The sequence below is a fragment of the Monodelphis domestica genome, chromosome 1, assembly GCF_027887165.1.
Source record: "Monodelphis domestica isolate mMonDom1 chromosome 1, mMonDom1.pri, whole genome shotgun sequence".
Taxonomy (NCBI): Eukaryota; Metazoa; Chordata; class Mammalia; order Didelphimorphia; family Didelphidae; genus Monodelphis; species Monodelphis domestica.
In genome coordinates this window covers 90,683,883-90,701,622 of record NC_077227.1, presented here as the reverse complement: position 1 = coordinate 90,701,622, position 17,740 = coordinate 90,683,883, and the positions used below count along the sequence as shown (strand labels likewise).

Below are 17,740 nucleotides of genomic sequence, written 5' to 3'. Positions count from 1 at the left end.
ATGCTCCAAAACCTTCCAAAGGAAATGGAAATTCTCCACAAACTCTTGAAGAATTTAAATCGGAAATTATCAAAAAGATGGAAGCCTTCTGGCAGGAAAAAAAGAAATTGGAGGTATTCTGAAATCTTTAATGTCCCTAACTTCTTCAACTGCCATATAAATGTCGGAGAATGTAGTATTTGTTTATATATATATATATATATATTTTTTTTTTAACATGGTTATTTTTCTAGCAGCCTCAAAAGACACACGGGGAGCAGGACAAAGCCAAAACTTTCTCCAGGTTCCTCTCAGTGCTAATTAAGAGTAATCTAGGCAGTATTGTCAGTGAGGGTTGCCAAATTGGGTTGTTTGTTCCCTAAGGGAAAGGGGATTCATACATAAACACCTTCCCCAGTCCTGCCACTTTTAGGTTTAAAAAAAAAAAATCTGTGTTCAATTCAAATTAAGGAGAAAAGAGAAAATAAAATGTTTTATACTCACCTGATCTCGCAGCAATATCTCAAACTGCTTAAAAAGTTGACTTGAGGAAGTAATAAAGAGAGAAAGGAAAGAGATTTCACAGAAATTTGAGGGTTCTGGTCACACCCTTCATGGATTAGCCAGACTATAAGGATAATTTTAGGGTTGTGACCCAATCTAAATTAATTTTAGTCACCAGTGAATATCCCAAATAAAATACCTGTCAGTTTGCAAATTTATGGTGGTTCAATTAATATAGAGGGAAGGAATTAAGGAGAAGGAAGAGGGAAAAGGTGTAGAATTTCTCCCGCTTGGACTGTACCAGGAGGAGTTCAAAGTCCTCTACCACGAGGTCTCTGAAGAAGATTGGTGGCTTTATAAGAGGAGAGTGTTTGGAAGGTAAAGTAGAAAGAATCAGCCTAACCTCCAAGAGGGCTCAGTAAAGATGCCTCACCTGAAGTAGGCTACTCAGTTTCCTCCAGTATGGTATCAAGGAAAACTCCTCCATGGCCCCTTGCTCTCTCTGTTTTGGGGGAACATTTGGTCATAGGGTAATGTCATTAACAAGGAAGAGGCATTCTTTGAATTCATGTGAGGTGTCAAAAAATGTGGTCTTATCCTCACTGCCTAAGAACCTGTACCTTTCATTCTTAGCCCCAGCACAACTCCCTAGATTTCCTATTATGAGATTCCTTTTAATACTAATAGTTAATTAAATGAACTAATGCAAAGTTATGAGCAGAAACAGAATATTGTACACACACCCAGTAATAGCAACACTGTACAATGAATAACTGTGAATGACTTAGCCATTCTGATCAATACAATGGTCCAAGACATTCTGAAGGGCTTATGATGAAAAATGCTATCTACCTCCAAAAAAAGATCTAATAGAATATGAATGCGGAATGAAATATAATTTTTCCACTTTGTTTTTCTTGCTTTTTTGGCAACATGGCTAAAATGGAAATGTTTTAAATGATTTCATATGTCTAATGGATATCACATTTCTTCCCATCACAATGAGTGGGAGAAGGGTGGGAGGGAATTTGGAACTCAAGAAAAAATTTTAATAAATGTAAAGGCAGAAATGGCAAGAACTGGCAGCTGACTGGATATATGGGAGAGGAAAGAGGAATGGAGGAAAACCCGAAGGTTAAAACTTTGGAAGACTGAAAGAATGATGGTACCATTAGGTAGAACCTTTCTTTTTTTTCTTTTTTTTAACCCTTACATTCAGTCTTGGAATCAATACTGTGTATTTGTTCCAAGGCTGAAGAGTGGTAAGGGTTAGGCAATGGGGGTTAAGTGACTTGCCCAGGGTCACACAGCTGGGAAGTGTCTGAGGCCAGATTTGAACCAAGGACCTCCCATCTCTAGGCCTGGCTCTCACTCTACTGAGCTACCCAGCTGCCCCCAGGTAGAACCTTTCTGAAGGACTACAGAGAAGACCTACAAAGGTATGGATGAAGTATATCTGCATTTATGAGTATCATAAGTGTGAATATCAGACTTATAAGATCACGCATCCACTGAAATATTAAAGCATTGCTATATTTCTATCTGGCACTACCTGGGATGAATATACTTATCGCGCTAGGTAAATGTCATTTTCTTCTATATTTATAATTTCAGAAGCCTTAGAAAATAAATTTTCAGAGAAATCCTTCTAAAAATTTACTTTAATTCCTCTGCTCTATGAAGATGCTAAGCATAGTACCCTAATACATAGCAACATATGTGTATATCCACATATATATAAATCTATGCTCATTTTAATAGGCAAAATTCATTTTCTGCAAGCATATTTATATACCAAATTCAGCATAACAAATATATTTAATGTAGCAAATTAGTGACTGAGATACTTTTCTGTTAAACTCTTAGAATCAATACTGTGCATTGGTTCTAAGACAAGAGTATTAAGGACTAGGAAATGGGGGTTATGTGGCTTGCCCAGATTTACACAGCTAGGAAGTATATGAAGCCATGTTAAAAGCCAGGGCTTCCCATCTGTAGTCCTGGCTCTCTGTCCACTGAGCCACCTTGATGCCCCCAAGATGCTTTTTTTAAAAATCATATAAGTAATTACTTCAAACCTTTTGAAATGTAAATCAATTGCCTCACCCCAAAACAAACATTACTTTACTACTTAGACTAAATCATCAATGATTTGTATTGCTCACCTGTCAAATTATTAGTAGAATGCCATAAAACCTGATCCTTCTTGGATATAATGGAAAAAACAGATCTAAAATGCAAATGCTAAAAACAAATGGCACTCATAGCAAAATCATTCACATCACAGGAGCTTTACACTCATTAAAATGTATTTAACTGATTATTGGTAAAATCTCAGTATCCATATTCAGGAAATTAAAAACAGCTTTTATTATTACATTACTAACAACCTAAGATCTTTTACCATCATTTGATTATTCCTTCTTATTTTATATCATAAATTTAAGAACAGCACTTTCTATCCTGAATACTTTTCCATTTGTTAAAAAAAAGGATTTTTCTTCCTAATTGTTTCTTAAGAGAGCTATCAATCTGCTTATCCATCTATTTCTCAAATATTTACAAGGCACCAATTATATGCAAAAGAATGTATTAGGTGTTTACTTTCCTGTCTTTCATGAAAATAGTCTAGACTACTCTTATAAGCATGAAAATCATGTAGAATCAGTGCCAAAGTTAGGGAAATTATCTAATACAAATACCCATTTTATAGGTGAGAAAACCAGAATCCCAGAGAAGTCCACCTTGCTTAAAAACCTACCACTGTAGCAGAACTGGGTCTAAAAGCAAGAGGTCTTTAATCTTTAGCCAAATCTTCCTATATAACATCATGTTAAGGATTTCCTAAAGATAAGTGGTTCATTTCCTTTTCAAGTATATAGACCCCAAAGTCACTCAGGGAGGCAGAGTCAAGATATGTCTGCTTAGATGCAGCACAAGTCCAGACCTCTGAAAACCTTCCCACACCAATCAAAAAACACAGCCCTTTGAGGGGACAGAAAACCAAATCTAACAATAGGACAGAGCTAGGGAACCCTCCTGCTGTATCCAACTTAAAAGGTATGCTCCAAAAAAACATGAATTCTTGAACACTCAGGTTCAAGGGAAAGGAATAAGGAAGCTCTCAGGACCCCTCTCCCACCTACAGTGCTGAGTCTTTGAAGTGGTTGAAATCTCTGGGCAGGCAAGGGTGCTAGTCCAGAGGGAGTGCCTTGTTGGCACACTTGTGCCAGGCTCAGGTCATTGAACACAGGGGGTGGGGAAGCAGCTAGAGGAAAAATGCAGAGAGAGAAGCCTAGCTGCAGTAGCCAAAACACTCCATCTTGCCCCCCCCCCCCCACACACACACACTTCTTGAGGTTTTGGCCTCAAGGCACATCCAGCTCTGCAGATCAACTCCACCCTGGCTTAATCTTATCAATAGGACAAATAAGAAGCCTTCAGAGGCCAGGGAAGCTCAAGCTCCAACACCCCTGCCCCATAGATTGCTCTGAGAGCCTGCTAACTAAGCTCTAAGGGCCCAGGCTACAACTACTACAAGCTGCAACCTTGATAACAGGGTGGGAAGACCAGCTCCTTTTCAGCTTCTGCTGCTAGCTGGGTAAGATCTGGCCTCAGCGCTCATTAATACCATCAGCCTAACCTGATCAATCAGCAGAGCAAAGAAGAAGCCCCTTCAGGACAGAACAGCCCAAACTCACAGATCAAGCACATAATCAGAGGAGCAATATTATAGGCAATTACAGGGGGGGGGGGGGGGAGAAAGGAAAAATATGAGCAGACAACAGAAAAAGAAAAAAGAAATTACAATCAACAGCTTCTATCTAGGTAATGAACAAAGAGCAAATGGAACAAAGAAGAACCAAGGAACACCAAGCAAAAACACAGAAACTCCCAGCGAACTGGACACAAGCTTCAGAAGAACTAAAAAAAAAAAATTCAAAAAACAATTAAGAGAGGCTGAAGACAACTGGTAAAAGAACTTAAAAAAGCAAAATAAGTCATCTGGAAACAGAGGCACATGAACTAAAACAAGAAAATCAAGTATATGGGCCCTTTTTTAATGTCCTGATTGCTCCTTAAACTCCCTACTACAGGAATTAGACTATTAATATCTGAGAAAATACACAGTGATAAAAAGCTACTATGAAGTTAATCTTGGTTTTAAATGAATTTGTATGTTAGCAATCACAGCAGCATCTACATTATCTGAATAACAGTAATATATATGTTCAGGACATTTTTCAGTTTACAGAAGGTGTGTTTGCTTATTTACAAATTCATATATGGTTTCACTGACCCCCTGAAATGATTGCTTATCCTCCTAGGACTTTATAGTCCACAAGTTTGGAAACCACTTTTAATGATTAACATGATGCTTTCAGAAAATGGCCCTCTAACTCTCACTTGAAGGGAACCACCAAAGGAGCTTAGAACTCATTCTACTTCCACCCTGTTGGAGTTGTTTTCTCCTACAACTTCATTAATATCCCTCTTGGCAAATGTCATTTTTGGTACTTCTTCCAAACTCTACTCAGAAATTTATCAATCTCAGGTTTTCTAAAAAATACTGCATTTCCCCACAAAAGATTTCAAAATGATCATTTACTCTTTAATTGTATCATTATATCCAATTTAAGTAAACCTTTATTAAGTATCTATTTTGTGCAGGTCACTGTGCTTAGTACTGGGATACTGAGAAATTAGAATTTGTTACCCTAAAAACTATGATTCCCTATAAAACGATACCCAGCAAAAATTATGATTCCTAGAACCCAACTCATTTCCTGTCATTATGTGCTGACTTAGACAGGATATAAATTTGGTGGAGTGTCTAGCCCTCTTTTGCCAATTGGTGACTTTGGTGGAGTGGGCATTTTGAGCAGGTAGAAAAACTTAGTCACATGGTTCTATTTTGTCAGATAATAAACTTAATAAAAATAATACTTGAAGTGTTGGATATTAATTTAATTCTTACATTTATGGCGATCAGAAGTGGAGTTCAGAAACCTTTCTCTCCAAGTAGATTAGTATGAAAAGAAACCAAGTTTCTCCTGCCATGGCTTTTTATCCCCCAAGCCCCATCAATTCTTTACGGAGCTGCCTCCTGTTGCTGCTGCTAACTTCCTGGGTGGTCCCAGTCACCCACTCCTGTCTGCTCCTGCTCTCTGGAGGTTTAGAAAGTATGAAATCCCTCTTTCCCTTACATTGCCAACAGCTGAGTGCTTGCTCGCTGCTTGGCTTGGAAGCCTGAGTGTGTTTCCCTCTTAACTCTCTGTCCACATGGCAGGGGAAGTAAGCCACTCCCTGGTGTTTTACCCCTGGAGGAAGGAGAAGGAGAAGGAAGTTTAATCTTCCAAACAGGAAGTAGAGTTGTAAGCATGGTCCACTCTATGAAAGAGCAGTCCATTGCCTATTTCAAACAGCTCCCAGTTTTAGGATGTTTTTTCTTCCTATCTTTCCTGGGTGCACTGGTCCTTATGATTAGCTTGCCTGAGATTCATCTCCCTACACCCTCTTGCCATTCTGGTCTGCCCAGCCTAAACAATACATCCAATATTGGATTCCTCCACACTATGTTCATCAAGGAATTCTCCCTCACTATGGCAGATCCCAGAGGTGTGACAAAAGGAACCTAAATGGATAATGATCCTAGGGAGAGAAAGGAATCTTAAAGAATATTGAGGTGGATTTTTAAGCCTTTCCAGACTGCATTATCTTATGGAAGTCTCTGTTTCAGATTTGAAAAAAAAGGCTCTTGAATTCAGTGCCTGTATTCTGTCACATATTTTGTGTTTGCTGATTGTTTCTTTTAAGATTTTAATAGTTCTGTTATACTATATCACTTTAAGTTATTGTGTTTTGACAATTAACTATATATGCTGTTACATACTCTTTATACCTCTCCATAGGACTGGACTAGAGAAAATACCATTGCAAAAATCCAGAAAATTTTAATTATCTAAAAAAAAATTAATTAAATTGATTTTGCACCTCCAAAATACAATGGATGAGACATATAAAAGACACGCCTTTGGAGCTGTTACAGTATAATGCCAAAGGAGGGAGCAAACCCAAGGGGTTTGATTACCCCATGATGGGTTATAGTCTTATACGAGAGGTGGGAAAATTAGGGGGAGTGATACCCCTAAATGGCCCCCAAGAGGGAGCATTTTCAGCCAAGATTTAAAGCCATGAGCTTCATTGGCTACCTGAGTTTATCCCTGTGTTAGTCAACACCCTCCTCAGGGGAGATTGTATAATTGTCATAAAATTCTAGTTTTATAAAAGTTTTTCTTGTTTGAGGGTAATTTTAGGCTAAGAATCTAGAAGATGAATTGCTTGAAGAAGGCACCATGGAGATGCCTACAGAAACCTCACACTGCACTAAAAGATCCAGAATGGAGACTTCCGGGTAATCATGGCTGCAATCTAGACGCGGCACGCTTCCTCTCCCCAGCACCGAACGAAATAGACTACATCAAAGGAGCATAAAATCACCTTTGGAGGAACAGAAGGACTCCCCAGTACCCCACAGAGGCAAAGGTACGTGGGGCTTGAACATTTCCACACTAAAACAAGAAGGAAAAGCTTGCACAGAAAAGTGAACTGAGCCGCCCTTCCCCCACCCCACCTCCCCCACTAAACCAGAGTGAGCTACCTGAGCGCTCACCGGGACAGCGAGTGAGTGGGGAGCGTCTCTGTCTGGGGGGGCACTCCAGGGTCCTTGGGATCTGGGGACTGCCAGGAAAAAAACGTCTCAGGGCGCTTTTACTGGAGAATCCAGCGGACCTGGACTCGGTGCGGGCTGCACTGAACAACGCGCGCTGATTATCTGGGCGGAGCTGAATACCTGGGCTCGGAGGCTGGGAAGAACTAGTCTGAAGCAACCTAAATTCACAGAAAAACCGCTCTTATAACCCAGACCCCAGACCAAAAAGGAAAGGGAAATAAAACCACCAAAGGGATGGCTCACATGGCCCAAAATCAAGCCTCCAGGAAGAAAGGGAAAAAAGTGACTATTGAAAACTTTTATGGTGGAAGTACCCAAGGAAAAGAGGAGAATGAGGAGGAAATCCAAAAAAAATTCAGAACACGCCTCCCAAAATGGAAACTATCAACAAGCTCTGGAAGATCTCAAACTGGAACTTATCCAAAAGATGGAAACCTTCTGGAAAGAAAAATGGGAGAAAGAGATCAGCTGTCTGACAGATAAGACTGCTCAATTGGAAAAAGAACTCGAAGCATCCAATAGAAGGGCAGACAAGGCTGAAAAGCAAATCCAGTCCCTAATGACCAGAATTAAGGACCTCGAAGAAAGTGAGATGATAAAACAGCAAGAATCAATAAAGCAAACCCAAATAATTAATGAATTGGAAGAAAACAGAAAATATCTCACTGAGAAGGTCACGGACCTGGAGAACAGAGGAAGACGAGAAAATCTCCGTATCATCAGTCTCCCAGAAAAACCAGAGGTAAACAACAAATTGGATTTTATTCTAGAGGAGATTATAAAAGAAAATTGCCCCCACGTTCTGGAGCAAGGGGGCAAAATAGAAATAGAAAGGATTCATAGAACACCTTCTATACTAAATCCCCAAAAGACAACGCCTAGGAATGTAATTGCCAAATTCAAGAGCTTCCAAGTAAAGGAGAAAATCCTACAAGAAGCCAAGAAGAAGAGCTTCAGATATAAGGGGGCTCCCATAAGGATCACACACGACTTAGCGGCTAATACACTAAGAGACCGCAAAGCATGGAACACGATATTTAGAAAGGCAAGAGAGCTGGGTCTCCAACCAAGAATCAACTACCCAGCAAAACTGACTATATACTTCCAGGGGAAAGTATGGGCATTCAACAAAATAGAAGATTTCCAAGCATTTGCTAAGAAAAGACCAGAGCTCTGTGGAAAGTTCGATATCCAAGCACAGAAAGCAAGAGAAACATGAAAAGGTAAATATGAAAGAAAGGGAAAAGGAGATAAATCTTATCTTTCTCTTTAAGTCAAACTCCCTTCTATAAGGACTACATATACATCTAATTATATATATTAATATGTGGGGAAAATGTTTTGTGGAACTCTTATAAATTGTATCATCATAAGAGTAGTTAGAAGAAACATGCATAGGGAAAGATTGGGGAATTAAGAAGATTTGGGGAAAGTTGGGGCAAAAAAAGGAAAAGGGAGGGGGGAACCGTGATAATACTAAGATTAACTTCAAGAAATAGGGGGGGAATCAATAGAATAAACTTTCCCATATAAAGATACACATGGGAAGGGGAGGGGAAGAACTCTCATATGAGAAGGAGAGGAAGAGAGCGTGAAGTGGAATTACTTAAACCTTACTCTCAGTGAAATCAAATCTGAGAGGGAAGAACATCTAGATCCAGTGGGATCCTAAATTCTATCTTATCCATTAGGGCAAGAAAGAAAGGAAAATTAAGGAGGGGGGGGAGGGAGTACAAAAAGGGAGGGAAGGAGAGGGGGGAGGGGAAGGGAGCATAAAAAGGGAGGGGCTAGAAAGGGAAGCATCTCAAGGGAGGGGACTAGGGGGACTGACCTAAAGTAAATCACTGGTTCAAAAGGAGAAAGCTAAAGAAGAAAGGTCAGAACTAGGGGAAGACATCAAAATGCCAGCGAATCCACAAATAACAATCATAACTTTGAACGTGAATGGGATGAACTCACCCATAAAACGCAGACAAATAGCAGATTGGATTAGAACACAAAACCCTACCATATGTTGTCTTCAAGAAACACATATGAGACAGGTTGACACTCACAAGGTTAGAATTAAAGGTTGGAGTAAGACCTTTTGGGCCTCAACCGATAGAAAGAAGGCAGGAGTTGCAATCATGATATCTGACAAAGCCAAAGTACAAATAGACCTGATCAAAAGGGACAGGGAAGGTAAATATATTCTGCTAAAAGGAAATATAGACAATGAGGAAATATCACTAATCAACATGTATGCACCAAATGGTATAGCATCCAAATTTTTAATAGAGAAACTAGGAGAATTGAAGGAGGAATTAGACAGTAAAACCATATTAGTGGGAGACTTGAACCAACCACTATCAAATTTAGATAAATCAAATCAAAAAATAAATAAGAAAGAGGTAAAAGAGGTGAATGAAATCTTAGAAAAATTAGAATTAATAGACATATGGAGAAAAATAAATAGGGACAAAAAAGAATACACCTTCTTTTCAGCACCACATGGCACATTCACAAAAATAGATCATACACTAGGTCATAGAAACATGGCACTTAAATGCAGAAAAGCAGAAATATTAACTGCAGCCTTTTCAGATCACAAGGCAATTAAAATATTGATCGGCAAGGGTACATGGAGACCCAAATCAAAAATTAATTGGAAATTAAATAACATGATACTCCAAAATCGGATAGTTAGAGAAGAAATCATAGAAACAATTAACAATTTCGTTGAAGAAAATGACAACGGCGAAACATCCTTTCAAACCTTATGGGATGCAGCCAAGGCAGTACTTAGAGGAAAATTCATATCCCTGAGTGCATATATTAACAAATTAGGGAGGACAGAGACCAAGGAATTGGAAATGCAAATAAAAAAACTTGAGAATGAACAAATTAAAAACCCCCAGAAGAAAACCATACTAGAGATCCTAAAAATTAAGGGAGAAATTAATAAAATAGAAAGTGACAGAACTATTGAGCTAATAAACAAGACTAGAAGCTGGTACTTTGAAAAAACAGACAAAATAGACAAAGTACTGGTTAATTTAATTAAAAAAAGGAAAGAAGAAAGGCAAATTAATAGCATCAAGGATGAAAAGGGGGATCTCACCTCAAATGAAGAGGAAATTAAGGCAATCATTAAAAACTACTTTGCCCAACTATATGGCAATAAATATACCAACCTAGGTGATATGGATGAATATTTACAAAAATATAAATTGCCTAGACTAACAGAAGAAGAAATAGTTTTCTTAAATAATCCCATATCAGAAATTGAAATCCATCAAGCCATCAAAGAACTGCCTAAGAAAAAATCCCCAGGGCCTGATGGATTCACCAGTGAATTCTATCAAACATTCAGAGAACAGTTAACCCCAATATTACACAAACTATTTGACATAATAAGCAAAGAGGGAGTCCTACCAAACTCCTTTTATGACACAAGCATGGTACTAATTCCAAAGCCAGGCAGGCCAAAAACAGAGAAAGAAAACTATAGGCCAATCTCCCTAATGAATATAGATGCAAAAATCTTAAATAGGATACTAGCAAAAAGACTCCAGCAAGTGATTAGAAGGGTCATCCACCATGATCAAGTAGGATTCATACCAGGGATGCAGGGCTGGTTCAACATTAGGAAAACTATCCACATAATTGACCACATCAACAAGCAAACCAACAAGAATCACATGATTATCTCAATAGATGCAGAAAAAGCCTTTGATAAAATACAACACCCATTCCTACTAAAAACACTAGAAAGCATAGGAATAGAAGGGTCATTCCTAAAAATAATAAACAGTATATATCTAAAACCATCAGCTAATATCATCTGCAATGGGGATAAACTAAACCCATTCCCATTAAGATCAGGAGTGAAACAAGGATGCCCATTATCACCTCTATTATTTGACATTGTATTAGAAACACTAGCAGTAGCAATTAGAGAAGAAAAAGAAATTGAAGGCATCAAAATAGGCAAGGAGGAGACCAAATTATCACTCTTTGCAGATGACATGATGGTCTACTTAAAGAATCCTAGAGACTCAACCAAAAAGCTAATTGAAATAATCAACAACTTTAGCAAAGTTGCAGGATACAAAACAAACCCACATAAGTCATCAGCATTTCTATATAATTCCAACACAGCTCAGCAGCAAGAACTAGAAAGAGAAATCCCATTCAAAATTACCCAAGACAAAATAAAATACTTAGGAATCTATCTCCCGAGACAAACACAGGATCTATATGAACACAACTACAAAACACTTTCCACACAACTAAAACTAGACTTGAACAATTGGAAGAACATTAACTGCTCATGGGTAGGACGAGCCAATATAATAAAAATGACCATCCTACCCAAACTCATCTATCTATTTAGTGCCATACCCATGGAACTTCCAAAAATTTTTTTTACTGATTTAGAAAAAAACATAACAAAGTTCATTTGGAAGAACAAAAGATCAAGGATATCCAGGGAATTAATGAAAAAAAACACAAAGGAAGGGGGTCTTGCAGTCCCAGATCTCAGACTATATTATAAAGCAGCGGTCATCAAAACAATTTGGTACTGGCTAAGAGACAGAAAGGAGGATCAGTGGAATAGACTGGGGGCAAGCAACCTCAGCAAGACAGTATATGACAAACCCAAAGATCCCAGCTTTTGGGACAAAAATCCACTATTTCATAAAAACTGTTGGGAAAATTGGAGGACAGTGTGGGAAAGATTAGGCTTAGATCAACACCTCACACCCTACACCAAGATAAATTCAAAATGGATGAATGACTTGAACATAAAGAAGGAAACTATAAGAAAATTAGGCGAACACAGAATAGTATACATGTCAGACCTTTGGGAAGGGAAATACTTCAAAACCAAGCAAGAATTAGAAAGAGTTACAAAATGCAAAATAAATAATCTGGATTACATCAAATTAAAAAGTTTTTGTACAAACAAAACCAATCTAACCAAAATCAGAAGGGTAGCAACAAATTGGGAAACAATCTTCATAAAAACCTCTGACAAGGGTTTAATTACTAAAATTTATAAAGAACTAAATCAATTGTACAAAAAATCAAGCCATTCTCCAATTGACAAATGGGCAAGGGACATGAACAGGCAATTCTCAGCCAAAGAAATCAAAACTATTAATAAGCACATGAAAAAGTGCTCTACATCTCTTATAATCAGAGAGATGCAAATCAAAACAACTCTGAGGTATCATCTCACACCTAGCAGATTGGCTAACATGACAGCTATGCAAAGTAATGAATGCTGGAGGGGATGTGGCAAAGTGGGGACATTGATTCATTGCTGGTGGAGTTGTGAATTGATCCAACCATTCTGGAGGGCAATTTGGAACTATGCCCAAAGGGCGATAAAAGACTGTCTGCCCTTTGATCCAGCCATAGCACTGCTGGGCTTGTACCCCAAAGAGATAATGGACAAAAAGACTTGTACAAAAATATTCATAGCGGCGCTCTTTGTGGTGGCCAAAAATTGGAAAATGAGGGGATGCCCTTCAATTGGGGAATGGCTGAACAAATTGTGGTATATGTTGGTGATGGAATACTATTGTGCTAAAAGGAATAATAAAGTGGAGAAGTTCCATGGAGACTGGAACAACCTCCAGGAAGTAATGCAGAGCGAGAGGAGCAGAACCAGGAAAACACTGTACACAGAGACTGATACATTGTGGTACAATCGAAGGTGATGGACTTCTCCATTAGTATCAATGCAATCCCTGAACAATCTGCAGGGATCTAAAAAAAAAATACTACCCACAAGCAGAGGATAAACTGTGGGAGTAAAAACACCGCTGAAAAGCAACTGCTTGACTACAGGGTTGGAGGAGATAAGACTGAGGAGAGACTCTAAATGAACACTATAATGCAAACTCTAACAACAGGGAAATGGGTTCGAGTCAAGAACACATGTGACAACCAGTGGAATCATGCGTCGGCTATGGGAGAGGGAAAGGCGGGGGGGGGGGGGGGGGGGAGGGGGGGGAGGGGAGGGGAGGAAAAGAAAACAATCTTTGTTTCCAGTGAATAATGTATGAAAACGACCAAATAAAATAATATTTAAAAAAAAAAAAGAAAAGGAAAAAAAAGATCCAGAATGAACTTTGGGTTGTAGTGAAATTGAACTGTGAGAGGGTTATAACACATTTATTTTGTATATATACTCTTATGCCAAAGGGCACTGCCCCCTAATTGGCTCTTTTTCCAATGTACCTAGCAATCAGTGGTTTTATTCTCTTTTCCTTTTATCCACAAATTATTGTAATTTATAAGTTAGTTATGTTTAAAGATCCATTAGGGAGACTAGTCATCCAAAGGATCTCAGGGGGAGGGGGGATGAAATTAGAATCTGTTAACCTAAAAACTACAATTCCTAGAACCCCACTCATTTCCTGCCATTACATACTGACTTAGACAGGATATAAATTGTTCCATGTCTAGCCTTCTTTTGCTTCTTGTCAGTGGCTCTGGTGGAGTGGGCATTTTGAGCAGGTAGAAAAACTTAGTCACGTGGTTCTATTTTGTCAGATAATAAAATTTATAAAAATAATACTTGAAGTATTGGATATTAATTTAACTCTTATGATACAGAAAGAGAAAGAACACAATCCTTGACCACATGGAATTTATATGAGTGAAGGGAGGAAGTGATGGATTCCAAGGAAAAAAGTCAGCATAATCTACGGCAGTGAGTAATGAAGTAAAAAGGAAGACCTAAACAAAGAATCTCTAGGAATATGTGAGTAAGAGAACCCTTTTGGCTCAGGAGTAGTGGAGAAAAGGGAGGTGAATCACTTCAGCTGAAGGTCTCTGAAAAGCAGCAATGAAGAGAGCTATCACTCTAGGTGTAGAGTAGAATCTGAACAGATTCAAGATCACAGAGGGGTCATGGAACTAGGAAAAGTCGTACACTCAGATCCCAGCCCTTCCACTAAGTGCCAAAATGAGCAGGCCAAGTCATAACCTGTCCAGACTTCATTTTCCTCATCTATAAAATGAGACTTGAACTTCACTCAGACCAGAACATAGAATTTGCTATTGAATGGTTTTAAAACAAGTGAATGATATGGTGACTATAAAGGCTTTAGGAATATTATTTAGGCAACTGAATCCATTAAGTTTTCGAAATTGGAGAGGTAGGACAAATGGAGCCCAATTAAGAAACCTGTGGGGTAATCCAAGCAAAAGATGAGAGTGGCCAGAAATAAGGTGGCAGGACTATGAATGGAAAAAAGTGCATAGATACAAAATATGTTAAGAAGGTCATTAACAAAAAAACTGACTAGAAGAGGGAATAATAGGCAAAAGAAGAAAAAAAATGACAAGGATGTTTTGAGCCTAGGTTAAAGGAAGAAGAATTGTTGCTATCAAGAGAAATAGGTACCTGAAATACAGGTAGGACAAATGATGAAATTTAATATGGGACAATTTGAATCTAAAGTACCAATGTCTATCCAAGTAGAGATGCTCAGCAGGAAGTTGTAAGTTCTATCATCACAGATAAGATAAGGTAAACAGAGATTAATTGACTTATTGAAGGTCACACAACTAACAGAGTGAAGATTAAAACCCAGCTTGCCTAACTCCAAAAGAAGCAATCTATTATATAGTACCTCTCTCCTTTGTTGTATATTGTACTTTTAAAATGTTTTAAGTTTAATTCAAAAATTTTTTAATATTTCTTTTTAAAAGGTATAGGGATCAGTAGTGTGTTCCCAGGAAATCATATGAAAATTACTTTGAATTCTGAATTTTCATTTTCCTATAGTCAACTGGAGATGAAAACCAAATACAAGTATTTTCAATATTTAGCATGTTTTCTACTTTCTGAGTATCTTTCAGTGGGATTTGCTTTTCAGAAGTGTTATGACTTGATTTTTGCTATTTTAGAATATATAAGCAGACAACCTATATTTAGTTCTTCTCTCACCCAACAGCTGAATAAGTAACCAACTTTTCTATTTTTATGATTGTTATGCAATTACCATCAGATGAAAAATGAATTTTATGTGTGAAATCAACTGACTGAAGAAACTGAATGTTTCTAACTTAAAATGTTTAAAAAACAATGAACAGAAAAAAAATTCATTATTAAATAATCTTATTCTACTAAATCAACAATGGTACTCTAAAGAATCTTCCACACTGCCTTGAAGGACTGTTCGTGAGCATGTTTTAAGTTAAGCCTGATAAAATAGGGAAACTTTTGAACCTAATTCGTTTCTGAGATTAGCTAGGTTTTTTTTTCAGAGAATATTAGTTAGGAGAGTATTGATAATTGTAGATATTGGGCATAATAACAATTTACTTATGGAAGCAAAATACACTTTCATGCATTTATAAATGATTTTTGTACTCTTTGGTTTAAACTAGATTCCTTAAATAAAAGCTCCAGGAGATACAAAGAAAACCAGTAAGATCCCAGGCGGCTTCTTTTTAGCAACTGGTCCCAAAAACAAAGTAATGCTTATAAATACTTAGGTAACAGGTTTTGATGGTCTAAAACAGCAAAAGGTGGTCCTCACCCAGCCCAATGCTGAATTCTATGGAGAGCTATTCTAAGGTAGCTGTAAGCTAAACAAGATTCTCTCTTAATGGAAGCAAAAATGTATTTTTTGCATGTGGAGAGGTTACCAACTTGCTAAGAGACAGTCCAAAAGATGTAACCCAAGAAATATCTTGGTTTGAAACAAATTTTTCATCTTCAATACTTTAATTCTTTTAAACTTGATATTTCAGAAGAAAATAAATTGTACTATTTGATAAAAGCCCTTAACATTAAATGGTGTGAATGAATAATATTAAGCAGCATCAAATACAAAAACATGTAGTTGTATATGTAGTCATTCTATGAGCTATTACAATACTGCTACAACACAGGGTGTACATTTTACTTTGACACTTAAATAGGATAAAATAAGAATGATGTTCCCACAAGTAAAGAATTTAAGTTCTCTTTACAGAGGAAAAGAAAATAAAGGACAAACATATTGAACAGCACAACACAAAGTAATGATACACAAAATATTATTTAGAGAAAAAGTAAAATCAAACATGAAAGACATTTTTGTTTTCACCATATCTACCTAAGTCGTAATGAAGTAGTTTAAACCAATATATATGTGAATATAATTATTTGTCATCATATTTGGTTTCTTTGAAAGTCTGTTTTCCTGTATGATAGATTTTTTTAAATTGTTATGAGAAATAAATACCATAATATATGCTGTGTTTTAAAGTCTGGGTTTCAAAGGCAGCAATATTAGCTTTGCCAACAGCTAAAGCATAATCCTGCCTCCTCTTTCAGAAACATCTATTTGCACATTTTTTCTATGTAAATTTCCAATAACAATAAGAATGGCACAACGAACAGGGACTAAAGAATTACCAGAAATGCTTAAAATTCAGGTTAACCCCTATTATGCCCAAGTAAAAAGTCCTGTATGTTTGCAATATTATCAGAGAAATGCAAGATAAAAAAGCAATATCTCGACCTTATAACAATAAAGTCTACCTATATCCTTTTTGCACATTATCAAATCCATGAATAATAAAGGGATATCACTGAATGATTCTCTTTGATTCTCACAACAACTCTAAGTTATGATGCCCATTTTCTACATAAAAAAACTGAAGCTGAGATGAAGATGTGATCAGTTATGTAACTTGTAAATGAATAGCAAAAGACTATGGCAATGCTCAGATCTTTGCCTCCAGAAGATTCCATATGCTCTACACATAGCAACTTATTTGTCCTTAGAACTACTCAGTGACCTAGGTCACATTTACTTTGGGATTTCCCAAAAGCTTGCTTTTCCTCATAAGATTCTATAAGGTAGCAGTACTACAAATATAATCACCCCTGCAGTAAAGATGAGGAACATATTCATAGTGACTGAATGATGTGTACACCACCACAAACTGATGGGGGAGCTGGGCCAGGAGTGCTCTTTCCTCTATTCCACACTGCTCGCAGAAGGATGTCACATTGCCTTTATAAACAGAGAACTGTCATCTGGAGCTTTTGTTGTCAGCCCTAATTATGACAGCTAGTCACATGAGGAATCAAGACAGGCAGCCACCTGAAGCACCATTCTCCATTAGATTATGCTTCTCAGGCTTGTTGGAGGCAGAGCATAGCTTTAGCAGTTCTTTATTATGGCATCCTAATAGTTTACAAACATAAAATCATCAACAGAGGCAAGAACATGTAACAAACAGTACCTCGGATTCCCCACACACAGCTGCTGTATCCTTGTGTATGGCCATTTGATACTTGGCATATAAAGAGAGTGACTGGCGGAAGGACGACTTGAACTCTGGGTCCTCAAAGGAAACAGGTACTAACCTCACCTTCAGAGCAAGGAAAATACAGGTATATAATATTGAAACTTCTCTCTGATGATATGCTTCTGAAGGCAAGGCTAGTGTAAGATCTCCTCAACTCCACTTCCAAAGCTCAGCATTGGAATCTTACCTATAATGAAATAAACCCTACTAAGGGTT

At 37.6% G+C, this 17,740-nt stretch overlaps 1 protein-coding gene across 18 annotated transcripts in view; it reads right to left on the bottom strand.

Annotated features, from left to right (window-relative positions):
* Window positions 1-17,740, bottom strand: part of ATE1 (arginyltransferase 1) — a 256,370-nt gene that overhangs the window by 205,155 nt on the left and 33,475 nt on the right. For 12 of the 18 annotated variants that reach the window (XM_007478886.3, XM_007478889.2, XM_056803247.1 and 9 more), the window contains one exon: window positions 17,459-17,587. The exons of the other annotated variants lie outside the window; for them this stretch is intronic. In XM_007478886.3, the coding sequence (XP_007478948.1) occupies window positions 17,459-17,587 (129 nt within the window). The remainder of the gene's footprint in view (window positions 1-17,458; window positions 17,588-17,740) is intronic. 18 annotated transcript variants of the gene reach the window in all.